The 27752-nt window shown below is 43.8% G+C and overlaps 3 protein-coding genes and 1 non-coding gene across 4 annotated transcripts; 3 read left to right on the top strand and 1 right to left on the bottom strand.

The window, feature by feature from the left end:
* Positions 1–1701: 1701 nt before the first annotated feature.
* ATC70_011100 (Rab-GAP TBC domain-containing protein) lies at positions 1702–5988 on the top strand (the record flags this gene model as incomplete). The annotated part of the gene is made up of 1 exon (XM_064830298.1): positions 1702–5988. One exon carries the CDS (start codon positions 1702–1704, stop codon positions 5986–5988), a length of 4287 nt encoding a protein of 1428 aa, XP_064682800.1.
* A 76-nt stretch (positions 5989–6064) lies between these two features.
* Positions 6065–6820, top strand: ATC70_011099 (uncharacterized protein; the record flags this gene model as incomplete). The annotated part of the gene is made up of 1 exon (XM_064830297.1): positions 6065–6820. The coding sequence occupies one exon, from the start codon at positions 6065–6067 to the stop codon at positions 6818–6820; it is 756 nt and encodes a 251-aa protein (XP_064682799.1).
* A 3117-nt stretch (positions 6821–9937) lies between these two features.
* On the top strand, positions 9938–10020 carry ATC70_011098. The gene has a single exon. It is a non-coding gene; the product is annotated as a tRNA-Leu (tRNA).
* A 550-nt stretch (positions 10021–10570) lies between these two features.
* Positions 10571–26917, bottom strand: ATC70_011097 (uncharacterized protein; the record flags this gene model as incomplete). Its single annotated transcript, XM_064830296.1, has 6 exons — positions 10571–17563; positions 17626–17841; positions 17900–25919; positions 25974–26278; positions 26337–26415; positions 26472–26917. The coding sequence occupies 6 exons, from the start codon at positions 26915–26917 to the stop codon at positions 10571–10573; spliced, it is 16059 nt and encodes a 5352-aa protein (XP_064682798.1).
* Between the last annotated feature and the right edge of the window lie 835 nt (positions 26918–27752).

Raw genomic sequence — 27752 nt, 5'->3', positions numbered from 1 at the left:
AGTCCTTTGCTGTGACAGCCATCGTAGCTGCTGCACTTTAATTTGAAACTGTGTAGTGGGTATTTTCGTGTTCAAGTTTGACTTGATCTTACATTCCTTAAACGTTTTTGCTAATTTTTATTATGAAAATTGTCGTTTTTATACTTTATTTTCTAATGCATTTATAAAGAGTCAATGAAGGTGCATCGAATGATTCTGGTTACATGTAGCTTTCAGACCGAAAATAATGAACAATTTGCAAAAATATCAAAACAGGGTTTTTGCGAATATGTCAGAATTTAGCATATAAAAGTTCCAGAGAAACAGTCTACAATGTTGCATTTTACCATTACTAGCAATTTGATCTAATATGTATTATAGAAAAAGTCTTCTTTTTTGGGGTGAAAAACGCGATCGTTTGGTTTTCAAGAATCTTGCCTTGCTAATACTCATGATTTTTATGAATTTGCAATGAACAAAAAAATTTTGAAAAAAAACATCAGTAAGTAAAGCGTGGCCAAGAAGATACGTTTGGCGCTATTCCAAGCGTCCATAATGCTTTGTAGCATGAGTTATTAGTGCTTCAAAATGGCTAAGTTTGTGCAGTGAAATCAGGTTTAAATAAATTTTACAAAAAAAAATAAAGCAATAGCAAAATATAATAGAAATCAACTGTATTTTATTCGTGTATAAAATGAACTGAAGATCCTAAAATTGAGTAAAAAAAAGAAGAGTATTTATACATTTGCAACTAGCTTGTAGGATTAGTGATGTTAGAGAGCAATAGGTGCTGCTATTGCGATATCTGGCTGCAGTAAAAAAGGGGTTAAAAAGCAGGTAGAATACTGTTAAAATCTTTCTTTATTTGAAATTAGGATAATGTGCAATAAAATGTATATTCTACGTCTCTATTTATACTATTTGGTTTATATCTCTTACCTGGCAGCAGTTTAGTAGTTGCCAGCAATTCCATTACTTTATATATTTTTGTTGGGTCATTTAGTTGTTGATCTGATGAATCAAGAACGGTATTTCAATATATGGTTTTTGAATCATGCGTAAAGAATAGCTCTTTATTGTTGAGCCTGTATCCTTTTTGGGTATACTTATGATACAACACATTACAATACCCTTGACATTTGTTGAGGATATAGATCATCTCTGAGAGGCAAATGTATTAGGCGTCGTTTATTACATAAGAGGATCTGAGAATGAGCTGAGATGCATAGTAGAAGTGAGAGGTCTTTATTCAAGCAGCACGAAGGAACATGAGTGGTGCCATCAAATGGCTAATCTATATCCTGGTTCCTAGAGAGTGGTAGCCTATGGCCTTTCGTCCCTGGAAGTGGGTTTCAATTCCGACAAATGTTCTTCCGTCAAAGCTATTAGGAAGAACATTCTATCCTGGATCATCTTTGTTGTTTATCCTTGACTGGTGGTTCATGAGCGCTGATGCAGCACATCCTCGTTACTGGTTCAAGGCTTATACAATTATCCCGCATTCAAGATCAAGGTCCTATTGCTGCGGCACTGTCAAATAACTATAAATACCTTTGATATCTACACTAGTTTTGATCCCTATTCAATCTTGGAATAACATAATAAATATATTCAGTTCTAATTGTATTTACTCTGTCTATATTTCGTTATTCTAAACATTTTTTACAATTAATTACTGTACCTCTATATATTGCATTATATTATCCCAATCCTAAATCAAGAATGTCTGCTGGTTCTGTGTCCTCTAATTCTACTGCTGGTTCAGCAAATGGTTCGATTCAAGTCCCTGGGGCTACTGCGGCTGGTCTTCCTGTTACGCTGGAAGATTTCGATCTCAATCCTTCTATGGATGGTCTTACCGAGGTTCTGTCTCAAGACGGTCAAGTGCTTGATGAAGACGAATTGATGGCTGAACTTGGTGGTGGTTCTTCGGCTTTGTCTGCGTTTGAGCCTCTGGAGAGCGTGAGTGGAGAGGTTGGATCTGGGGGGAAGTCCGCAGCTGAGCCATTGAGTGAGGCGATGGAAGCAAGTGAAGAAGCTTCATTAGAGCATGCGTTGAAGGCATTACGTGAAGAAAATGCGAAATTGTTGAAGGTGGTAGCAACGGCACCTACTGCGAGAGAGCGTCATGAGGCTTTGCGAGTGATTAGCAGCAATAAGGATGCGATTGTGGAATTGCGTAGCTATCGGGATGTGGTCAAGCCCAAGACAAGTGCGATGAGTCGTGGAATGATGCGTAGTGAAAATTTGGCTCTGAATCGTCGCGATTTACCCAAATTCCAGTTGGCTTCTGCAGCGGTGAAGGCTTTTCCCAACGAAGAAGTGTTTGAGAGCGTAGATCATTACTTGCGTACTTTTGAGAGCATCTTGAATTCATCATCGTTGGACTTGGAAGCGCAGTGGGCCAAGTTACTTCCGTTGTGTATGCCCAATGGGGATCGTGCGTGGGTCGACAAGACTTTGTTGAAGTGCAGCTCGTGGTGGGAAGCGAAGCAAGTGTTCTCTAGACGCTTTGGGTCTGCAGTGATTACTCGTCGCAATACGGATTTAGTGTTTACGATGGTGATGAGTGCGTCTGAATCCATTATGGATTACTCGTGTCGATTTCAGCAAGCAGTGTACAATGCGGGCCTCCAGTTGGATGATCCAAGAGTGGCTGATCGTTTCATGGCGTCGTTAATCTTGCCGGTGCAAACGGCTGTGCGCATTACCTTGGTGAGAGAACAAGGCACTGAGTCGTGGACAGTGGATCGAATTACCCAAGTGGCGCGCGATGTGTTGGGAGATGACAACCGTTTCTATGCGCATGCAACAGCTTTGCTGCCAGGTGCTGCGGTGAATGAGGTGGGTTCTGCGATTGAGGATCGTCAAGAGCGTCGTGGGTACCAAAGATCGTCAAGAGGGATGTCATCAAGTGGAAGACGTAACTATGGAGGGTTCAAGCGAGTGGAGAGTAGTGGTGGAACCAAGAAGTATCATTGTAAGCAGCATGGTCCGAATGATTCCCATGGATCTAAGGAGTGTCAGTTTTTGAAGTTCGAGAAGGCCAGGAGTGAAGGCAAATGCGTGAAGTGTTGGAAGCCATTTGAAAGGGGACATGATTGCAGCACTCGTCGTCCTCCTGGGGTTGGTCCGTCCAACACGGCTCTGAATCATGAGGTCTTCGCGGCAAGTGTGGCTACCAAGGACAATGAGTCGTCGTCCTCGTCAGGGGCATCAGCTTCGAGGGATGTCAATGCAGACGATGCCAATAGTGTCGCTGATCAAGATCAGCTGATGAGTGAGTTGGCTTTCCAATGTAAGTTGCCTAGTGTGAATGTGAACAAAGCAGAAACTAATTACTTTGCGTTGTTGACCCCGTTGTTGATATGTGTAGAATCTAAGAATATCAAGGTCATTGGCAAGGTGGACACCGGGTCCCAAATTAGTTGTATTAGTTTGAAGTTTCTAATAAATGTGCTTAAGATCAAAAAAGTGAGAAAAGTTGATGGGTACCTGAAATTTTTATCCAAGTCTGTGAAGCGAGTGGCAATGACATTTCCATTGAAATTTAAATATGCTAATGGCATTGTATTTGAACATGCATTAGAAGTGGTCCCGTTTGAGCAAGGGTTGGACTTTGATGTCCTGTTGGGAGTGGATGTGTTGCCAAAGATGAATATTGGGCTTACTGGTGTGGCGTTTCGCATCGACAGTGAACATCAGCATTCAGATGCTACAGAACATAATGAAAGAATGTTTGAGAATATCAATTTGGACTTTGAGGGCAAACATTTAGAGGCGGATAACTCACCTGCGGGTACTGAGGAAGAGCGTCAGGAGTTTAAGACATATATTAGCGAATCCTTAAAGAGAAATGAAGAGATACCTATCGAGTCGTGTTGTCCATTGCCAGAAGCTATAGTGAAATTACCTACAAAAGAAGGAGCGACGGCGCATCGTCGTCCCTATCCGATTGCTGAGTCGTTGAAGCCTGTAGTAGAGAGACAAATTCAAAAGTGGTTGGATACCAAGACGATCGGACGTTCGAGAATCAATTCGTCCTTTAATAGCCCTTTGCTGGTGGTACCAAAGCGTGACAAGTTGGGAAATGTAGTGGATCATCGTGTGTGTCTGGATGTGCGTTTGTTGAATAGTATTTTGCCACCTCCCTACAATTTCCCAATTCCTTTAGTAAAAGACATCTTTGAGAACTTGAGTGGTATGAAGTATTTTGGGACCACGGATTTGAAGGATGCTTACCACAGATTTCCTATTGAAAAAGAGAGCCAATTTAAATGTAGCTTTAGTTTTAACGGCCAAGGATATTATTTCTTGAAGGCTTGTTTTGGATTATGCCAGCTGCCAAGCCAGTATCAATTTACACTATCTACGTTGCTAGCAGGATTGCAACAAGTGCGTGACGAGTCAGGACGAGTGGTATCTACTACGCAGAATTTTCTAGACGATATCATTATCGCTGGCGTGGATTTTGAGCATTACAAGGTAGCCGTAAAAACGGTGATTGATCGGCTTACAGAGGCAAAACTGATTTTACAGCCGAGCAAGTGCCATTTTATGCAGAGAAAGGTGCGGTTGTTAGGCTTTGTGGTCGATGAAAAGGGCATCCGAGTAGACAAATCCAAATGTACAAATGTGGCGAATTGGCCTGTACCCTCAACCAAGAAACAAGTGCAGCAGTTCATGGGATTAGTGAATTATTTGCGTTCACATATTCCAATGATCTATAGAGTGGCGGCTCCGATCACGGACCTCATTAAAGACAACAAGAATGTGATGAAGCACTGGACGAATCAACATACAGAGTGTTTTGAGGCAATTAAGAAGATATTGCAAGCGGATTTGTTGATCAATTACCCAGATTTCGACAAGGAATTTATTATTGCGTGTGATGCCAGTTTGTATGGAGTAGCGGCTGTGATTTACCAAGAAGATGACAAGGGGCGTCATAGGTATGTGGGTTTTATTTCAAGCACACTGAGTCCAGCGCAGCGTCGTTGGTCCACAACGAAGCGAGAATTGTATGCGATTGTGTTGGCGTTGCGGAAGTTTCAAACGTACATTTATGGGCGTGCGTTCCGGGTACTGACAGATCATCGAGCATTAGTGTATTTGCATTCTCAGAAAGTGGTAAACCCTATGATGGCTGGATGGATTGAGACTATCCTAGATTTTACATTTGAAGTCGTGCATTTACCAGGAGCAATGAACATTTTTCCGGATTTATTGAGCAGACTATATCCACCTGTGGAGAATGAGAGTACGCAGTTAATAGTGGAGGAAAGTGAAGAGCGTAGTCGGGAGAGACATGAGCAAAATCGCAAGAATTGTGGTGCAAAAAATATGATCAAGAAGAAGCGGTATAGCAAAGATCAAGCAGTAAATATCTTTGCTACACAAGTGATTGAAAATGCGAAGGAAGATCTTGATTACATGACACCTCCTGAGGAAGAGCGAGATGAGATTTTACAAGAGATTCACATGTTTGGGCATTATGGCGCACAGGCGATTGTGAGAGAATTGCACGCGCAAGGGTTGCATTGGGCTAATGTGTATGAAGATGCTAAGAGGTTGGTCAGTAGCTGTCCAGAATGTCAGAAGCACAATATTGCAAAGAGAGGGTGGCATCCGCTCAAGAATGTAGTTTCGCTTCAGCCGATGTCGCATGTGTCAGTGGATTTGGGTGGCCCAATGACGATGACCTTTGATGGATATGTGTATATAATGGTTGTCACAGATCTGTGTACCAAGTATGTGATTGTGCGCCCATTAAAGTCGAAGGAAGCAACGAGCATTGCTAGAGAATTGATTAAGGTGTTTGGGGATTACTCATTTCCTATTATTATGCAGAGCGATCATGGTGGGGAATTCGAGAATCACTTGCTTCAGGCAATCAGTGAGAACCTAGGTTTGCAGCGCAACTATTCTACCCCATACGCAGCCAGAGGTAATGGGAGTGCGGAGGCGAGTGTGAAAATTGTGATGAATACGCTGAGAAAAAATGTGTAACTCTAATGCGCGAGAATGGAGCGATTACCTTCCAATTGTGCAGCTTTGTTGTAATCGTTACATCAAGAGTAAGTCGATGACTTCGCCGTTCTCGCTGATGTTTGCCAGGCGAGTTACACTGCCAGAGGATTATGCCAACAAAGACAAATACCCGATCCCCAAGGATATCACGTCAGTAAAAGAGCTTGAAGAGCGTATTGACTACATGCACAAGGTGGTATTTCCAGCGATCAATGAACGAGAGGCCAAGATGAATGCGATTATGCAGAAGAGGTTTAATGACAAGCATATGCTCGTGGACATTCCAGTGGGTGCTCATGTGATGGTAAAGATACGTCAACGACCAAGCAAGTTGAGTCCCATTTATGATGGTCCATATACGGTCATTCGTAGAAATCAAGGCGGGTCATACGAGTTGAAGGATGAAATGAATGAGATTCTTCATCGCAACTATGTACCATCCGAGCTAAAGGTGGTGAACATAGATGAAAAGGCCATTGATGATGAGTATTTCGAAATTGAGGCGATTCGAGATCATAGGGGCAAAGCAGCGAATCGTGAGTATCTCATCAAATGGAAGGGCTATGGTGAACGCATGTGTTCGTGGATAACTGCAGAAGATGTATCGGATCCCCATATTTTGCAAAGATATTGGCAAAAGCATGTGCAGCTGCAGAAGCAAGAAGAAGGGCGCATCCGAGAGCGAGTGGCTCAAATGCCGAGGAAGCAACAGAGGAAACGTGCTGCCATTGGGGAAGCAGATCAGGCGGGGGCTCCTCAATCCCCAGCGAAGCGGCGTCGGGCCACTTATGTTAGGAAGAAGACAGGATAAGTGGGAAGGTGAGCGACAGTGGGGACGAGGTAAGAGTGGTGATCGAGAGGGTGTTGTCATGTGTTGTGGTAGCAGTGTACCTTTTTACCTGATCATTGTTTTTTTTCCCATTGGGTTTTACATTGATTGGGATGTTTTAATGGCCATTGTTCCGAATTCATGATAACACATAGGAAGTATTTCAACGAGCCAAGCTTGTGTGATCTATCTCCTGTGGTGTAGTGTTTATCGAATCGACAATTCTTGCAGTATTATCGATTCTGGTGGGGACGAATGTTGAGGATATAGATCATCTCTGAGAGGCAAATGTATTAGGCGTCGTTTATTACATAAGAGGATCTGAGAATGAGCTGAGATGCATAGTAGAAGTGAGAGGTCTTTATTCAAGCAGCACGAAGGAACATGAGTGGTGCCATCAAATGGCTAATCTATATCCTGGTTCCTAGAGAGTGGTAGCCTATGGCCTTTCGTCCCTGGAAGTGGGTTTCAATTCCGACAAATGTTCTTCCGTCAAAGCTATTAGGAAGAACATTCTATCCTGGATCATCTTTGTTGTTTATCCTTGACTGGTGGTTCATGAGCGCTGATGCAGCACATCCTCGTTACTGGTTCAAGGCTTATACAATTATCCCGCATTCAAGATCAAGGTCCTATTGCTGCGGCACTGTCAAATAACTATAAATACCTTTGATATCTACACTAGTTTTGATCCCTATTCAATCTTGGAATAACATAATAAATATATTCAGTTCTAATTGTATTTACTCTGTCTATATTTCGTTATTCTAAACAACATTTACTTTAGTATCTGTCATCTTTTATTTTAGAGCATTTAACCTTTGTTATCATCATGCTAGTACTATTATTATGCATGCTTATCTGCTGATGGTAGCATGGTTTGATTGAGATGACATCTATTTTGGGCTTTGTTTATGATGGGAATTTAGTCTAGTTCACTTCACTGGCAAATGTTGTTGATGTTTGATATAAAGTGGTAAGCAATGCAAGAGCACTAGCCATAAGAATCGATTTGAGTAACCTTGGTGGGCTTGGATGAACTATCGTCATAGCATGATTTAATGTAACCTTGATGGTTTAAGGTTGTTTAGAATAACGAAATATAGACAGTAAATACAATTAGAACTGAATATATTTATTAAGTTATTCCCAGATTGAATGAGGATCAAAACTAGTGTAGATCTCTAAGGTATTTATAGTTATTTGACAGTGCCGCCGCAGCAATAGGACCTTGATCTTGAATGCGGGATAATTGTATAAGCCTTGAACCAGTTAACGAGAATGTGCTGCATAAGAACTCATGAACCACCAGTCAAGGATAAACAACAAAGATAATCCAGGAGAGAATGTTCTTCCTAATAGCTTTGACGGAAGAACATTTGTCGGAATTGAAACCCACTTCCAGGGACGAAAGGCCATAGGCTACCACTCTCCATCCAGGAACCAGGATATAGATTAGCCATTTGATGGCACCACTCATGTTCCTTCGTGCTGCTTGAATAAAGACCTCTCACTTCTACTATGCATCTCAGCTCATTCTCAGATCCTCTTATGTAATAAACGACGCCTAATACATTTGCCTCTCAGAGATGATCTATATCCTCAACAGATAGCTCACCCAAGCCCATCAAGGTTACTCAAATCGACCCTTATGGCCAGTGCTCTTGCATTGATTACCACTCTAAATCAAGTATCAACAACATTTGCCAGATATCGCAATAGCAGAACCTATTGCTCTCTATCATCACTAACCCTACAAGCTAGTTGCAAATGCATAAATACTCTTCTTTTTTTACTCAATTCCAGGATCTTCAGTTCATTTTACACACAAACAAAATACAGTTGATTTCTATTGTATTTTACCTTTGCTTTATTTTTTTTGTGAAATCCATTAAACCCAATTTCACTGCAGAATGGATAAAAAGGTGTCTTTATTATTTTTTGTATTTGAGGATCCATTTTATCCAATATCCTTTGTGTAATGTTGTGAGCAATCCACGTTAATCGCTATTTGATGCTCCTGGTAGCTGGCGCTCTAGGTTTAAACCTGCGCATCTAAATTTTGTTTGTATTCAATCGCTCAATGATATCCTGCAGATTTAAATTACTATAAAAGTATCTTTACAAATTGATAAATATCAAGCTCTCTATAATGATTACCTTGGTAGTTGGTAATCAAGATATAAGTATTGTTGTGTGGAAAGGAAGACTGTAAGAACTATCCCAATAATTATGAGAGATGAATTTAAGGGTTCTTTAGGTTTGTTCGTACTAGATTGGCACTAGTAACTAAACTCCAGATTAGAATAAGAAGAAAAAAATGGATGATGTTTATTAAGATGCAATTCAAAATACTATTTATATATGTCATTGTTCTATTGTTATTCTCCTGTCAGGCTCAATTCAGATCCGAATGTCAGTGCCCTGATCAAATGTAACCTCAAATTGGATTGCCTTCAATTTAATGTCAATTTCATGTACCCGCGTTCTTGAGTCGATCCTATCGTTTAAAATAGTAACACCCCAATTCCATTGATGTTATAATTCCACTTGAATCTTGCATCGATTCGACATTAATTGGTTTGCATCTATCCTGAGTCAAAGTCCAGAGTCAAATCCACATTTCAAAATAGTAATGCTTGGCTATTAGCGCGCAATCTCATTTAGATCCCTGACTAATTCATCGATTCAACATTATCGGCTCCAAATATTGATTAGGTTTTCGGCTAAACTTGACAAGAAGCACCACGATCAAACGAATATGTAACAACAACAAAATAGAAGCGACACCAATTGAGTAAGCACCAACATTGATTAGCAATACACCAAATAGAGACCACATCGACTAGAATAACAGTATCATCGCACCATCAAGAGATAACATACAGTTTTACAACAATTATATGAGTGTGTCAATGCACCAGAACACCACACCAACGAGGAGTAACCCTTCAAGTAAGACATAGTAGATAAGTTAGAGAATTATACCTTGAATCCACCACATTGCGCCTTTCCCATATACGGTATATTGCCTTTTTAGGAAATCGAGATAAAGCCAAGTAACCAACAGAAAAATACACACTTATCAAAAATATCAAAGGAAAGATGGCCGAGTTGGTCTAAGGCGTCACGTTAAGGTCGTGATCTCTTCGGAGGCGTGGGTTCAAATCCCACTCTTTTCACTTTTATTTTACATTACAATTTGCATTATGTAATGCTGTCAGTCTAATTGACAACTGCAATCATCAGTTATTGTTTTTTTTTTTTTTTTTTTTTTTTCACTAGATCAAGTTGCCTGCTATTGGTACCCAGTGATGCATTGCGCTTTAAGCTATCGTATGAGATATTTAAAATGGCAATAGCTGCATTAGAGTAGCATGAAAATTCCGATGAACCGCAAGCTCCGTGCTTTAGCTTTGGCATTACATCTACGTCAGAAGAGAAAATATTTCTAGAAATGGATTTATTATGCCTATCAGCAATTGATATGACTCAACAGTGGTATACATTAAGGTGTATGTAATAAGATAAAGGATATATGGCACAGTCAATGCAACCAAGCATAGTATTGATGGCCAATCTCTCCAATTTAATGATTTGACATGTAAACATTTACGTCAGCTCGACTATCTGATAGAAAGTGTCAAGACAAGCGCGTTCAAAATATAGTAGAATTTACGACTTAAAAACCCTTTTATTATTCAAATTAACCATATTTAATACAAGAAATATCTAAGCAGATACAAAGCTAAAATATTGACGAAGAGCATCAGATAAAGCTTCAGGAAGCGAATTGATATCACGCAAGACCATAAAGTACTGAAATGGGAAAGTTTCAAGATAGGGATTCATCTGAATACCATATTTACCATCCTTGATAGTATACTTTACATTTGTCATATTCAGAATGGAATCTTTCTCAGGCTTGTTGTCTACAACGATGAAAATCATCATAATTTGTTGATCTAATGCGCTTCGGACAAGAGCACGCAAAGTGTTGTGATCTTCACAGATACCATCAGAAATGATCAGTTGCAGTTGCCAGAGTTCAGCGTTAGCAGGGCCAGAAGAATGTTTAGCACTGTCAAATAAGCCGATAGAGGTTTCAATCAAGTTCTTGACATAGGTCTTTTGTTGGGCAAAAGTAAATTGCTGGATGACACTGGCACCAGATTCTGCAGTGAATGGCTGATCAAATGGATGCAATAAACGAACTCGCTCACCAAAGGATGTGATGGAGATATCACCTACTTCAAGCTGCGACAATGCTTTAGAGATCAAAGACAAAGCTTCATAAGCAAGTTGAACAGAGTGAGATTCGGACATGGACTTGGAGTCATCCACAGAGATCATGACTTGATATTGACGCTTGCTAGGCTTGGTACGACGCAACCAAATCTTGTCCTTCTTGAACTGACTAGCAATGTATGGAATAATCTTTTTCATGTTGAGACGTTTACCAGTACGATAATCGCCCTTCAATTTAGTGGCCAAGGTAGGTTCAAGAATTAAGCGAAGCTGTTCACATAATCCCATGGCAAGATCATGCGTCAAGTTTTCATAGCCTTGCCAAAGTTCACGCGCCTTGTTAATATCACGGCCTTCTTCTCTCCAGTCAGATACTTGAGTCTCCAATTCATCTCTCATACGCTCAATGTCTTCTTGTTCCAAAGGTTCACGAGCGACCACAGATTCGTCCATCGTCAAGACTTCGGCTTCATCCACCAGCTGCTGATCAGGCAATTTTTTGCTCAAAATAGCACCTTGCACATCAGTAGCGCCAGACATTTCTAGAGTATCACGAGGCAAAGGCATTGTATCCACATCGTCTGCTTGTTGATCTACGTCCATTTCACCAGAGGTTTCTTTGGTGTCTTCTTTCTCTTCGTCCATACCACTCATCTTGAGATCCTGGACTTGATCTGGCTGAGCATTACCCATGGTCTGCATATCGTGAGCATCTTCATCATTCTTGACATACTCAAACGAGTCCTCTTCATTGACTTGAGCCTGTTCAGTATCTTGATCCTCCGTCTTCTTTTCCTTGTCAGCATCCTCATCATCTTCTTCTTCAGTGGCATCATCTAAATCAGCCAATCGTCTACGCCACTTTTCAAGCGCATCACCTAAGCTTCTTTGAGGGTTGGACTGTGCCTCCTTGGCTTCTTGATCTTGGTCATCTTGATCGCCTTGTTCATTGTCAGCATCTTGGTCTTCTTCTTCATTAGCTTGATTAGCACCACGTTCGGATTTACCCTTTTGCTCCTTCTTTTCAGCAGTGTCATCATCGGCATTTTCGTTGGTATCAGCAGTGTCATCTTCACCTTCCTTCTTGCCAGCAGAGCTCTTGCTTTGTTTGCCAGATTCACCTTGAACACCAAACTGGTTGTCAGCAGTGGCGTCACTGTTGGGCTGCTCTCTGTTTTGAGCCTTGTTCTCTTCTTCACCTTGATCATCCTCTTCAATTTGACCACTCTTTTGTTGCTGTTCAGAGTCACCCACTTCAGGAGCCAGTTCTTCATTCTCTTCCTTGTCTTCACTGTTCTCCTCCTCATCCTGTTCTTCACCTTCACCTTGCTCAGTGTCCATTTGAGCAGAGGCATCCGCCATTTCTTCGTCTTCTTGAGGTGTTTGGTCGACGTCATCCAAAGCATCATGGAAGGCTTCTGCATTTTCATCCTCTTCAGGAAGCTGCTCTTCTTCACCCTTGGCAGGCTGCTCATCCATGTCCATGGGATCATTCATCTCTTGACCCTCTTGGCTTTCTTTATCTCCGTTATCATCATCATCACCGTCCATGTTCAAATCATCAGGCAGTTCAAGAGTTTCGGCTTCAGGAATGTCAGCATTCAACTGCTCACCAGGCTTGTTCTCTACGTCATCTTCATCTTGGCCCTCTCCTTCAGCATCATCCTCTTGTTGGTCTTCATCGCCACTGCCTTGATTCTCATCGTCACCCATCTCTTCATCACCATCGCCTTCATCACCGTCAGCCTCTTGCTGCTTGTCGTTCTTGTCGGACTTCTCTGGCTTCTCACCCTTGGCATCGTTTTGCTGCTGATCCTCCTCTTCTTTGGCAACAATTTCAGACTCTTGTTGCTGATCTTGGTTACCTTGATCTTCAACCGTCTTGTCGCTCTCCTTGAGGTTCTCTTCAGCTTCATCACCCCACATCTTGTCATCAACAGCATCAGGATCCATGTCATCGACATCACCAATCTGCTCATCAGGGTCTTCTTCATCAGAGTCAGAGTCCGAGTCGTCTTCTTCCTTGTCGTCATCCTGCTCAATGTCTTCGAGATTGCCGTCAAAGTCATTCTCCATGTCCATGCCATTCTTCTCCTCCTTGGTATCCTGCTTGTCATCATTGTTGCGCTCTTCATTCTGAGTGCCAAGGACTTGTTCTTCATCTTCAATTTCTTCACTGACATCCTTGTTGCCTTCACCTTCGCCCATACCAGTGCCCGTCATGGTACCGTCAGCATCGCCCTCCTCACCATCATCAGCACCAGCAGGCATACAAAAGCCTTTGGTAATAATGATACTGAACGTATTGACAAGACAATAGGTCATCTTGGCCATGGACTTGTGATGCATCAGCATCTTGCTCAGTGTGTGTTGCACAATGAGCATATACTGTTGAAGGAAAGGATACATCTCTTGCAGCAAGCGAGATAACTCTTGTTTGGGGGCAGCCGAGGAAGCACAAATAGCGACTTGGTGAGCCATCGTCAACACCTCCACACAGCGCTTGACAGCAGCTTCAAGGTGGAGTGCACTTACAAGAGCAGCTTGTTTGGCGCTTTGATGACGAATGTAGTCTTGACCCATGCTTTCAGTCTCTTCCTCCTTATCTTGACCATCCTCAGTAAGACTTGACTTGGGCTTAGTGGCAGAAGTATTAGCCTTTTTGAGGTCTTGAATAGAGACCAAGGTAGCATCAATGAGGCCATACATCTTTTCGCGTAACTCAATCAAGGTAGCGTCCGTGTTGTTTTGCTCTTCCAGTAAGCTTGCAGTAGAAGTACGTTGCATGCTTTGAATGAATTGAGTAATAGGGAATAGGACATGACTTGACTGGGGCAGCACTTGCATGGCAGACACCAGCATAGTATGGATCAGATCGATCTTTTCAGCATGAGCATCCATCAATGCTTCCACATCAGCAGAGAGTAAAGAAAAGGAGAGACCAGTAGCAGCTCTGGGGTATAGGTAGCGTTGGACAAACCAGTAATCAACCGTCTTTTGCATCTTTTGGACATCACGACACATGGACTGTAGATCCTTCAGAGTTTGTTGACCAACAGAGCCAGCCTGAAGCGTAATGACAGCAACAGCTTGGTTCAGGAACAAGGCAAGCTTGTCGATGTGAACCTTGTGATTGGTCAGACGGCATCCCAGTTCGGCATCATTGGCAATAGGCTGGCCTTGAGAGAAAGCATCGTACAAGGAAGCCAGTTGGACAGCAGCACCTTGGAGTACTTGCATGCGTTCTTCAAAGCGAGCCATCAAATGACGCTCCTTGCCCACCAGAGAAAACATGTGTTCAGTAGCACTAAGAGAGCGTTCCACCTCAAGCATCGAGAGATCCTTGCTGACATTGGTAAGACTGATGGTTCTCAAATGCGTCATGCGAGCAATACAACGGTAGTAGTAGTCATTTGCTTTTTGCCATTGCTCCATCATATCAGCAGAAGCAAAAGAGTAACTGGACAATTTCTCTTTTTGAAGGTCTCTGTTTTGAATGACACACTCCAGATTAGCCACTTGCTGACGGAAGAGACTAGCCACATCCGCATTTTGCTCCTTCATCTTGCCAGGACGAGACTTGAGGCCAAGACGACGCAGTTCCTTCAAAAAGTCGACCAAGGCCTTCTTCTTGAGGAGTTTCTGGTTCTTGACAAGCGATTTATTCTCATCGGTCATGATAGATGGTGTTTCCTTTTGAAAGTACTTGACTTGCTGAATCGTCTCAGTCATAAAGTTCTCCAGAGGGAGCTCCTTGATCTCATCATCAGCAACAAAGATATCCTTGCGGCAGTAGAGACGCATTCTGTTCAAGGTCAGTTGGAGGTTGCTCAAATGTTGCTTGGCAGGCGGAGCACCAGACCAGTCAAACTCAGAGTCAACTTGCTCTGGAATAGCCAGATCACTAATCCAAGCAGCAGGCTGAGAGAGTTGATCCATAAGACCTTGGTTGATGTCCTTTGCATAACGCTTATCATCGCCGTATTGAAACATGGCATGCTCCTCGTTGTAGTTGGCAATCACAGTCAGCATGGAGTTGTTCAGTACTTCACGATACTTGCGAATACACTTGTGGAGCTGTCTATGTGTCTTGGCAGCACTTTGACGAAGCGCGTAGATGTTGACATCCTTCCAGGTAGCAATCTTGACGAAATCTTTGAGATCCTTTTCAATGGGTTTACGCAATTGAGCAAGCATGGTGTTGGCATGTTCCTGGAACTGATAATAGTACAAGTAGACGTTACGCAAGATGGTAGCTGTTCTCTCATAATTTAGCTTCTCGCCCTCAAACGTAGAGAGTTGCGCCTGGATCTTGGTTTGACGGTAAAAGGTGTCAATCATCTTAAGACGAGGCTCGAGTTCAATAATGGAGCAAGTCTGTACAAACTGATCCAGAGCACCCAACAATTCACGCGTATTCTTGTCATTCTCCTCTTCATTCTCAGAGTCAAATGAAGTGTTGTTAACAGTATCGTACAAGTGGAACCACCATTTGAAAGCAGCGTCCTGATGGTATTGCTCTTGAGCAGCCAGTAGCTTGGGCCAGCAGTTCAATTCCAACTGTCTCCAGCTGACAATCAGGCTGATCAGCTCCTCACGTTGCTCCTTCAGCGAGACATGCTTGGCAGCATAGGCTTCCCAGTCCTCAGACTTTTGCAGCAGCAGCTCGATACCTGTCAAAAACTTGGCCACAGGTGACAAGATGGAGAAGGTCAAGATGCGATCACAAATGACGACCAGTTGCTCCAGAATAGCATGTTCGGGCCATTGTTCAATCAGCTGCACCACACGCGCCTTAAAGCGGTTTACAATAGGCTCAATGCGCTTGGCCTCACCTACGTTCTCGCTTTGATAAAAGTCGTAAATGTTGTCACTGGTGATACCAAACGAATTGGCAGATTCAAGACGGTTGATAGTCAATGAGGTAACACGAAGATGGCCAGCATTACAGATACGATCCGTAGCGTCACTGAAGGCAGAGTTGGCCATGGAGGCTAATTGACTAGCAACAGCATACGATTGAATAGCTTCGCGGTCCCAGGACTTGTCAGAGCGAACACAAGCATCGCGACTGTAAGTTTCAAACAAGACACGATGGAGATGGCCAATACGATGGATATCCTCATCATCCAGCACAGACTCTTCTTCCACACTGCTAGGAACCACAGGCTTGGCCTTTGCTTGTCCATCGTCCTCCAATGCTAGATCAGCAAAGTCCTCGTTGAAGTTGGCAAAGATCTTGTTGAGATCCTCCTCTTCCAATTCTTCGTCAGTAGGAGGCTCGTACTTTTTGGCACGCGTCTTGAACAAGGCTTCCTTTTCAACAGCCATCTTGCGCTTGTACTCTTCAGCAGACTTCCAGACTTGGATGATTTCACTAAACAGAACATTGACAGAAACAAGATCATCCGTCTTCATGTAGGCATTGGTATTGACACCAATCACGAGGCGCTGGAGAATGACAATCAGGAGACGAAGATAAAAGGCCCATTTTCTGCTGGTAGGTGCTCTTTCAAACACAACATGCTTCAAAGTTGCAATCTTGTCAGGTGTAGCCAGTGTGTGCCAGTCAAGGTCATACGAGTGATGAGAGACATCAGGATCACGCACCAAGAGCTCAATCACCTCAGACAAGAAGTGATCCACACCATCCCTGCGAGCATTGGCAGTCAGGATACGCAAACCATACTTGATATCATCCACAGCAACAACAAGAGGCTGCAGAATATCTCTGTACAGGGGGAACTTGTGGTGCACTCGGTCAACAAACTGAAGAGCATTGCCTTGCAACAAAGCTTCACGCTGCAGCACAGAATCAACACCATTAACTTCCAGATCATTCAAGAGGCTCTCCACATTCTTGTCGAGCATACTTTTTTGCAGATAGCGCAAATCGACAAAGATGTCATCCAGTTGAGACTGGGCAGGACGAAGCGAAAAGATGGTAGCACTTTGAGCAAGTTCGTAGTTGACAGCATCCAAGCTGGCTTGTTGAGACTTGATGTCTGGGTTGGTCGTGTTGCCAGTGTACAGCTTTTCGATGCCTGTACGGACTTCAATATTGTTGACGTGCTCCTTCTTCTTGGTAGCCAACAGATTGACGTGAAGACGCGGCTCAGAGGTAGGATCCACGGGGTAGTCAGGAATGTAGGCAGAGACAAAAGCCAAGCCCAACAATACACGCGCCTTACCAGCAGCAGAAAAAAAGCTGGCATGATCCTTGCTTCTCAAACAACGCACAGAGTCCAAGATGGCCGCAACAGCAGCAGAGTAGTAGGCGTTAAAGTCAATCGCTTGCATCATCTTGATCACATTTTTCAACACGTCTACAGCAGCTTCGAATTGAGCGCTGGTGTTTTCGGAGAAATAGATGGAGGATTTCAACTGCGTGTTGCTGAATGAAGCAATCTTGCTGAATTCAGCAGACATGCCATCAAAGTGATCTTGAGGAATAACCTGAGCAGATGCATTCAACAACTACAAAACAAAGGTATGAGTACACATGATTATCACATAGACATTTTCCTATCTGGACATACCTGACGAGCCATGGCAATCAGCATGACAACTTCAAGGGACTTCTTGTCCTTAAGATTGACATTGGACGTCAAAAAGTGCTTCAAGTTCTTTAATTGCGCAAGAGCATTTTCATAAGCATCAGCAGGCATCTTGTCCACAGAACTCAAAATATTCAAGCACGCCAGTGTCTCGACGCTTTCAAACAGACTGAGAGAGCCTTCAGTAATACCAAGATCCTAAATAATACACAGTGTGAGTTGCATCATCAACAAGCTAGCAAACACAGATACTTACAACTTCTTCCTCTGAGGGAGTCAATTGGAAGAGATTCTTTTGGAATAAACTAGAGCGCCACAAACGTTGATGATAAGTGTAGGCTGCATCTTGCACCATACCAGGAAGAGCGGTAGCCATGCTGGCAGTGTTACCAGAGTCCAAGAACCAAATCATGCGTTGGTAAGGCACCATATCAAGAGGAGGTCGGGATGTCTTGTCAAGAGCAAACTTTCTGAACTTGAGCATGCGCTCCACCAGTGATTCCATGGCAGCCATGTCCGAGGCATCACAAGCGGCATTGTACAAGTTGGCAATCAACTCCATTTCAGTAACAACACTGGTGTAATCGTAAAGAGGAATCAAAGCAGTGTCCCAATAAGTGTCGCGTCGGATAGAGGCTTTGTTCGAGGTAGATGATTCGAGTTCACGGCTGATGTACTCGGGTAGTTTACCAAGTGACTTCATCACTTTGTCTGCGTTCTCTGTGTCGTTTTCATCCACAGCATACAGAGTGGCAATACCCTCCACAAGCGCCTCCTTGGCTTCCATCTTGGCACGCAAGACGAGAGATTGAGGCTCCAGTGTCTCTTCAGAATCGTACTTGTAGGCGTTCATAGTAGCATTGATTTGATGCAGCTCATGTTCCAACTCGTGTAGCGACTCAGTGGACAGCGTGGATGGACAGAAATACTTCCACAGGGCCTTCATGGATCTACTGGTATTGAAATCAAAACCAGACATGATGTCCTCGATATGAGCAAATACAGGGTCCATTTGAACACACTTGACACCATCAGCCGACATAAGATCCTTGATGATTCTCAAAATAATCAGCAAGTTGTCCAGACTAAGGCTTTGCAATTGAGTCAAATTCCAAGCGTAATCACGGGAATCCAGGATCTTGTTGAAAGCATCAAAGGTAGATGAAGGGCAAGCGTGATAGTATCCTTGATTGATCCAGGTAGCAAAAGCAGACTTGATAGATTCAAAGAAAGGATACAACTTGGCCACCACAGGATGCAATAACTGGCTGTCGGTCAAACGACCTTCTTGGAAACAGTAGGATTGCTGGAGTGAAGTCAAGTTGTTGACCTTGAGACGTTGAGTGGCATTTCGCATATTCTTGTCAGCGTATTCTTGCTTGTGCAAGCGAATAAGCAGATGGTAAGCATTGCGCGTGTATTCCAGCACAGCAGCGTTGGCGGTAATACCCTCCTTCATTTCAGATTGAATCTTGGAGAGTTCCAAGAACATGGGGTGAGCATACACTTCCTTCATGATGTAGCCGAGACGCTCCAGCACAGTGGATTTGGTGGACACAGCTTGTTGAGACATGTAACCCAACCAACGAAGACGCATACCGTAGTCTTGGTAGGACAAGTGCTCCAAAAAGTAATCACCAGCAATTTCGACCTTCTTGATAGATTCAGGATTTTCAGTATCCAGAGTTTGTAGCAAATAGACCAAATAAGCGCCCTGGAGAGCAACCGTAGCAAGCACAGAGTCGTCTTGCAGCAACTGACCGCCAATCAAAAAGGGTGAGTTGGTAGGCGAGAGCATGGTTTGCAACAGATCCTCATCAACATTGGATTCAAGCAAGGCAACCAAAGCCTCAGGCGCCTCCTTGATATCAACAAACACTTGGAAGAAGGATTCCTTGATAGCCACCTTGAGCGACTGGCCACGTTGCAAGCGCTCCACCAGATAAGTAGCAAACAACAAGTAATCGCGCACATTTTCGCCTTTGACAAACTGTCTTCGTTGCGCAGTGGCTTCTCCTTGCAGCGTGTTCAAAAGCATAGGCAATTTGGGACCACGCACACCCAATGCATTGGCAAGCTTAGTAACATCTTGAGGATTCTTGTTCCAGTTGGAGTCCACCAAAGAGATTTCAATACCACGGTTTCTCATGGCACGCGAGAGCTCACCGTTCTGAGGATCCACTGTCATGAACATGCGGAAGTTGGGATGAGGCTTGATGACCTTGACAGTGCCATCCACAAGACCACGCTCATTGACCATCAGCACACCGTCATTCTCAAACAGAGGATTCAAACGATCGAGCACAGAGGGATTACACATATTGGCATTGTCAATTAGGAGCCAGTAGCCTTTTTCGAGCGCATTGATCAAGAGACCATCAATCCATTCGAATTTACCTGCAACCGTGTCCTTTTCCAACCTTTGCAGGTTTTGGATGGCAACAGAGACAGCCTCAATAGCAGCCTGGGCTTCAGAATCCACAACAGAGGCAGAGTTCAAGCAGTGAATGACATTGGAGACTAGGGTGTAGTCCAGTTCACTGGCTTCTAGATCAGTGGACATGACTTGCATGTGCTGTTTGCTTTCCAGTGCGTACCAAGAGTCATTGAGCTGACGAATCAGTTGCAATACAGTGCCGTATTGCTCGCTCTCAGGGGCCAAGGTAGCAAAGTACATGAGCAGATTCTTGGAGGCATGACTCACCATTTGATGCAGCGTGTCTATGACAACTTGGCGATGACGGTTTAAATCCACCTGCTCAAAGCCACCCAAGAGTTCCATCGTATCCACACTGTTGTTCATGGCGAATTCTTCCAAACGGTTGCCTGTCATCTTGCTCAGTAGACGCACCAGTGAGGTTTTACCTGAGGCAGAGGGGCCATTTACGATGGCCATCCAGGAGGATTCAACACACTTGATGAGAGACTGGAGAGGAGACAGGAAAGATTGCAGCACATGGTCCTCATGCTCAAAGACATCAATGGTGCTGCCTGTTTGTTTTCTTGGCAAGCGAGAATGGCCCACACTGAACGAGGTGGCTGTCACTTGATAATGGGGCTGGACAGGGCGATCATATTTGACCTGGAACACAGACTCGTACAATTGCACAATCTGAACGCGATCTTCGTGTGTACGCATACGCTGCATGTAAATGATATCCAGATACTCGGCAGGATCAGTAACACGGTCCTTTTGCATCAGTTCCAGCCAACGGAACACATCACGCAGATTGAACTCCCAAGGGCTGCCCTTGCGACCGAAGCTGCAGCGAATCATAGTCTCTTCATACATCTTGTTGTTGAAATCAATCATCTTGGCCATAGTGCTAGGCTCGAATTCAGAAAACAGGTGAGAGCAAATGAACAAGAGATCGTCTGAAGTGAGCTGCTCCACATAAACTTGCGTGAAACGGTTGACAAAGGACTTGGGAAGACCCTTACGACCACCGCCTTGCTGCAGAGGATTCTGTGCACCAAACACACGGAACTCCTTGGCACAAAAGAATTCTCTATCCAGCTCAGGGATGTAGACAGCACCACGATGATCCAGACACGAGTTGAGACCTTCCAGTACAGATTGAGAGGCCAAATTCAACTCATCCAGCAAGACCCAATCACCCGCCTTCATGGCTTGCAAGAACGGGGCATCTCTCCAAGCAAACTCGCCGCTGTTACCACCTTCCACAGGAAGATCAGAACCAAAGAGATCCATCAAATCTGTCTGCTCAGATAAATTGATACGCACCAGGTTGTGACCAGAGGCAGCAGCCAAAGCAGACACCAAGCTAGTCTTGCCCACACCAGGACTACCTTCAAGCAGAATGGGCTTCTTGAGTTGCATGGAGCGAATCACGCGCATGGCATTGTCGGCTGTCGTAGGTGCCAGCAAGGTAAACTTGATGTCTGTCTTGGCGAGTTGACCGCGAGGAATCTCAAAGGGGCCGATAGCAAACTTGTCATTCGCAGTGTGTATCTTGTCCTTGGTTTCACCCAAGATCTCCAGCTCAGTGGCATGAGGCTTACCAGAGAGATGACGAAGACACTTGAGTCTAAAGTCTTTGAGCAAAGGGCCAGATAAAAAGGAGCCTGATGAGCCATGCGAGCCGAGGCCATCCAGCAAGACAATACATCCACCATGAGCAAAACTGAGCTCTGCACTCAAACCAGAGTCGACAGCGACATTGATGAATTTGACCCAGGAGAGAATATCACGAAGCGATACCACCGTGCGGCTCTGACCAATGGCTTGTGTGTACCAAGCAATAAAGTCAAGCATCTTGGCGCTGTACCCCTTGAGAGCAGGATGTGTCATTTGTTCATCAATAATCTTGATGAGATCATTTCTGTCCGTAACAGAAGGCACCCAGATTTCAGTAAAACGATTTCTCAGAGCAGGCGAGAGTTCCTTTTTACCATAGTCACCACCCGGATTCATAGTAGCCAAGAACTGAAAGTTGGCAGCACCGTACAACTCTTCCACATGCTTACCACCCTTCTCAGCAAGCACCAAGAGACGACTAGGCTCAAGCACAGAATTAAGTCTCTCCAAGACAGAATCATCAGCAAGCGAGATTTCATCCAGCAAGAACAAGTGGCCCTCCTTCATGGCTTGTACCAATGGACCATCGTGCCATTCAAACAGCTGCTGCTGCTTTTCAGGATCGTCGTTGGCTTCTCTGTTGCGCACAGGACGTTGACCACCCAGCAAATCGCCTGTTTCCGTATTCTGATGACAATTGACAATATGGAGTTCACGGTTGTAGGTTTCGGCAAGCATTTGACACACGGTGGTTTTGCCACAGCCAGTTTCACCTACAAGCAGTACAGGCTCATTGTGTTGCAAGCAACGGGCAACGAGACTGAACAAACGACGCATGGCCTTGGTCCACACCAGCTTGGTATCTTCACCCGTCTTGGCAGCGTGTTCCTTGAGCATGCGATCATAGATGGCGAATTCCTCTAAATTGTTGCAGTCGTACATGTCATCTTCCGAGAGCTTGACCTTCATAACCTGCTCCAGCACCTGCTTGACGACCTTTTTTTCTTCGTCTTTACGACATCTTTCAGCTAGCAGCATGTAGCCATTTTCAGCCAATTCTTGGTAGCCTTGAGGATCACGACCAGCCCAACGGAAGAGATCACGCAGTGTGATGAAGCCGTGCTTTTGCTCAAAGATACGGGTGCTTTGTCTGCGTTCCATGAGTTCCTTGTACACCTTGACAAGCTTCTTACAGTAAGAAGGAGCAATAGCACAGCGTTTTGAAAGGATGGTTTCCAGCTCGTCTTCTGGGATATCATCAAAGTGGAGTTCGAGGAAACGGTTACGGAAGGCTCTTGATAATGCCTTACGACCACCGTAAAGACCAGCAGGATTCTGAGTAGCAAACAGCATAAAGTGAGGATGAGGCTTGACAATTTCTTGGGTTTCGGGTATCAGTAATTCTCTGTTATCATCCAGGAGACGATTCAGTGCCTCTAAGACATCAGAAGGGGCCAAATTCAGCTCATCAAGCACAATCCAGTAGCCGTTGCGAAGTGCTTCCACCAAGACACCTTCTTGGAATACCAGTTTGCCTTCATTGTTGGAAACATAGGTACCAAGGTACTCTTGCAAATCCGTGTGCTCGTGGTTGTTGATACGCACAAATCTGTGGCCTGTCTTTTTAGCCATGTATTCTACCATGGACGTCTTACCAGCAGATGTGGGGCCTTGGATCAGCACAGGAAACTTTCTGGACATGATAACGCGAGCCAGGTTGTACAGCTTGGTTTCAACAGAATTGGTCAGAATGTAACGTGTATCGTCTTCAGGTGGGAATTGACCCTGTTGCAGCCAAAAGTAGCCGAACTGAATAAAGTCTTCATGGGGCTGACGAGGGATTTGAGTAATCAGATTCTGAGGGTTTTGAACACCACGCAAAATCGTCTTGAAGATGAGGTCGCGCATCAACACTTCACTTTCCTTGTCCAACTGAGTCAAGAATGTCATGCAGAAGCCCTCGTAAAGAGAGCGTCTGAGGCCATACACGGGGAAGATTTGAGCAACATAGGTCAAAGCACGAGCCAAGGTACGCATACTGAAATGAGGACGCTGATTAGCACCATCAACCAGCTTGTGTTCTGCAGCCAGTTTTTTGGCACTCATGTAAAATTCAGCGACATCATCGTAGGATCTCTCGTCGCCAGAAGCGATGCCAACAAGATACTGCTTGACGATTTGCAAGAGGTCGTCGTAGCGGTTGTCAGGAGGATGCACATAAAACTCTGTGAATCTGTTGCGAAGACCAGGCGGCAGATCGCGCTTACCGATATCTGTGGCGGGATTCATACAGGCAAACAGACGGAAGTTGGGATGACGCTTGATGGGCTCCACATCGCCCTTCTCAGTCAACAAGAGAGAGCCGTGAGCATCTTGCAGTAGGCCAGACAGACATTCAAGCGTTTCCGTAGTAGCCAAATTGATTTCATCGAGCAAGATCCAATCACCTTGACGCACAGCCTTGACAAGAGAACCCTCCATGAAATTAAACACAAACTTGTTTTGTGATTGCACCTGTTGCACCTCGAATTCCTCTACCTTCTTGGCAAACGTCTTCCAGGCATTGCGAAGAGTAGGTGCTGACACTCGTTTGCTCTCGGCGTTTTGCTCAGCTTCGAATTTTTGCTGGGACATTTTAACAGCTTGCTTCAGGAGTGTGACAAAGTTGGACCATTTCTGATGAATGAAGGTCTTTCTCACCATCTCCAAGAATTTGCCATTCTTCTTAACAGAAAAGGTCTTTTCAAACAGTCTTTCAAATTCCTCCTTCATGGGAATAGCAAGCACCTTGCCATCCACAGGCTTGAAGCCACCCAAGAGATCAGAGCTGTCAGATTGCTGGGACAAATTGACGACGATCAAGTTTTGATGGATCATGTCGGCCAAATGTTGAACAACAGTCGTTTTGCCAGTACCTGTTTCACCCACCAGCAAGACAGGTTCAGTCAAGTGAATGCACACTGCAATCCGCTCCATCAAACGCAAGGCATGGCCGGTAGTAGCAAAGGGTCTCTTCTTTTCTCGCTTGATGAGGGCCTGCTTCTGTTTCTGTTTACCACTGGCAGCAATCGATGACAGGTTGACGCGGCCAATGCGAATGGTCGATTCATCCTGTTCCAGAGCTGGTTTGTATTGATCCACATAGTTGCGTACTAATTCCTCTGAAATCTGAAGGGGTCTTCCAAGTGTCTCGAGTACCGTCATCCACACATTGTAATCAGGAATCATGCCACAGAAACAGTCATTTGCTTCACTGAACAAGTCTTGACGAAGCGTGAGATCCATACCAACTTCGGTACTATCGTTCAGTTTCTCGCCGATTAGTAAATCAACACGATGGCACCATTTCATCAAATCTCTGGTGGAAAGGAATCTGCCCATAGTCGAGGACGCCAAAGTGGAGAAATTGGGGTCTTGATACATGCCAACCACAGTTTGAAAGAGCTTCATGACATGAGTGGCAAAATCACCAATATGAGTAAACTTTTGACGAACAACGGTTTCCAATTCTTGCACAGATAAAGGCTCCACATGGACACGAGTCCAGAGATTGGCACCTGTCATCAATTCGCCTCCTCTTGAGCTCATTCCTTTTCCAGACCGAGTAGGCACAAAGGATCTTGTACCAAACAGCTGGAACCCTTCCTTGGCCTTGATCTTTTCACCGCGAGAGGGAATAAACAGGTGTCTCGTTTCCAACAAGGGCAAAAGTACAGACAACACTTCAGCAGGAGCCAAATCAATGTCTTCAATCAAAACCCATCTTCCCTCCAATACTGCTGTTGTTAATACACCGGCTTGCCAACGGAACGAGCCAGGTGTTGATGTGGATACATAGGTACCCAATAATACTTTGGGGTCAGTTTGATCACCCAAATGGATCTTGACTAGCTCAGATCCTCTTCCAGTTCGGCTAGCAAGTTCCTCGATAAGTGCAGTTTTACCTGCGCCGGTGACACCCTCCAACAAAGTAGGTGCTCCAATAGATAATGCAAGACTGACAGCATGCAGGTTCTTTGAAGTCGTCTTGGTCAACACAAGCTTGGGGTCGTAGAAGTGCTTGGCAGTTTCCTGCTTGTTCAAAGAGGCTGTCTTGGGAAGCAACACGCCACACAAGTTGCATGTAAGTGAGCAGAGATCGCCTTCTGATAGTTTGTGTTGTTGGTTCTGCTGCAGGTCGTAGTTGTTGTGTAAAAGAGAAATCTGAGCATCTGCTAATTGCTGTTGCTCCCACAAACTAATAGAGTCTTGGGTCAATCATAATGTCGAATTACCACAGCTAAACCCTTACCTCAAGAATCTAAGATCTACACGATTGCCATCAATTGTAGTAAAAAGAGGCTCATCAGATTCATCCAAGGAGTGTCCGGCTCCAACAACAGATGTCAATAAGCTCTTGATTTGGGGATCGCTCAGTCCATACACTTTACTGAGACACAAGACAGTAATGTAGCGAATACGTGGATCTTGGAATTGAAGTAATTGCACCAAAGGTCCCCAGTTCCAGAGTGGTGTAAATGTGGATGTTGAAAAAAAAATCAATCGGTATGTGGTTAACAGCAAATCTTGTAATTCAGCTGTCAAAGAGGATGTCACCTAGATTGGGAGCATGTTAGTTTCGATTTACCTTTAACGCATGTGCATTGTCCAGTACCTCTAATTCTCTATAGTTATTTAAATGGTTGAGTCTCTCGAATAAAGAGGTGGAATGGTTAAAGTATGTTACAGCCAAGCTATGCAAAAATGTCAGTCTCTACACACGTTCAATTTTCTGATCTAGCACACAAACCTTTTCACTTGAGGCACAATAGGAAGCACAACGCTAATGGCCTTTGCAACCAATTCAATTTTATATACAGTTCTGTTTGCATTAGGTGATGCAGAAGCAGAGTCTAAAAAGTCGGTAAAGCTGGGTAGAGTCCAACGAGCAACAAGGTCGATCACAATAGGTCTAAATAAGCGAACTACGCTAAGTGTCCATTCAGGCTTAAGCATGGCTTTTGAAACGGTATCGAGTAATTGGGATTTATCGACTGCAGTGGTAATAGTGGCAGCTGTGGTTGCTTGATGGAGTACACTAAGATCTACACTACCAAATGTTGAACTGCCTATGAGTGTTGACAGCTGATTGACAGCATGAATGAAATCAAATGCAAGTGGATTGAAAACATCAGATTCTGAAACTGGAGTTGCAGCTGTTGTTGGTGGTGTCATGACGGTGTCCGAGTCTATCATCTTTTTGTTCTTGAGGATGCTGTTGATATTCACAAAACAAAGACTTGATAAAAACTAAAAGAAGCTTATACTCGTTTTTAAAATCTTTTCGAATAAAAAATCCTAAATCAAAAGCAACTGTGACAGTCCATATGGACGGTTTTTCCCTTGAAATGTTGGTGCTAGTGAAAGCAATTTGCATAAATAAGGGGTTGTGTCTTTTGCATCAACCAGTCTTGGATACTAGAAATGATTCATTTCGTAGTTACAGAACTCGAGCTATTATATCGAAAAGCTATTTACAAACTGTATTCTTAGTATCTATTGCATCTAAAGTGGGCGAATGAATACTGTTAAATGGTACCTAGTATAGATGCACTAGCCGATCAATCTCACTACGCTCGATGATGGCGTCGTCCTTCAGGCTCTCACCAAAGACATTCCAAATCAGAGATAATAAAAATTTGGCATATCAAGTAGATTTTAAACAACCAATTAGTAGTAAAAAAAAAACAAAAAAAAAAGATTATGTCAGAGTTAGCAGGGGGAGTTATCCATTAGCTTATGTTGCTCTTGAGATGGCAGCATAAAGCTGGCCATGTGTAAATACAGGATTTATGTAAGATCTACAGCGACTTTTTTGAGATATTGTCATTGCAAAAGGCATCTTTATTATAGGGAAAAACTCTCAAAAAAAAGTAGTTGAGCTAAACAATTATCCTTTAAAATCCATGATCCCCATTTGATCAGCATCGCAATCGTCATTGTTATCATTGTCATCATCAGAAAGGCACTTGGATCAGCCAGCAGCAGCGATGCCTGCCAGAATCAATTGAAACTCAGTGATTTTTTTACT

Source organism: Mucor velutinosus, assembly GCF_035048745.1.
Source record: "Mucor velutinosus strain NIH1002 chromosome Unknown tig00001564, whole genome shotgun sequence".
Classification (NCBI taxonomy): domain Eukaryota; kingdom Fungi; phylum Mucoromycota; class Mucoromycetes; order Mucorales; family Mucoraceae; genus Mucor; species Mucor velutinosus.
Note: the sequence above shows the minus strand (reverse complement) of the source record. Positions and strands in the feature narration are given on the sequence as shown.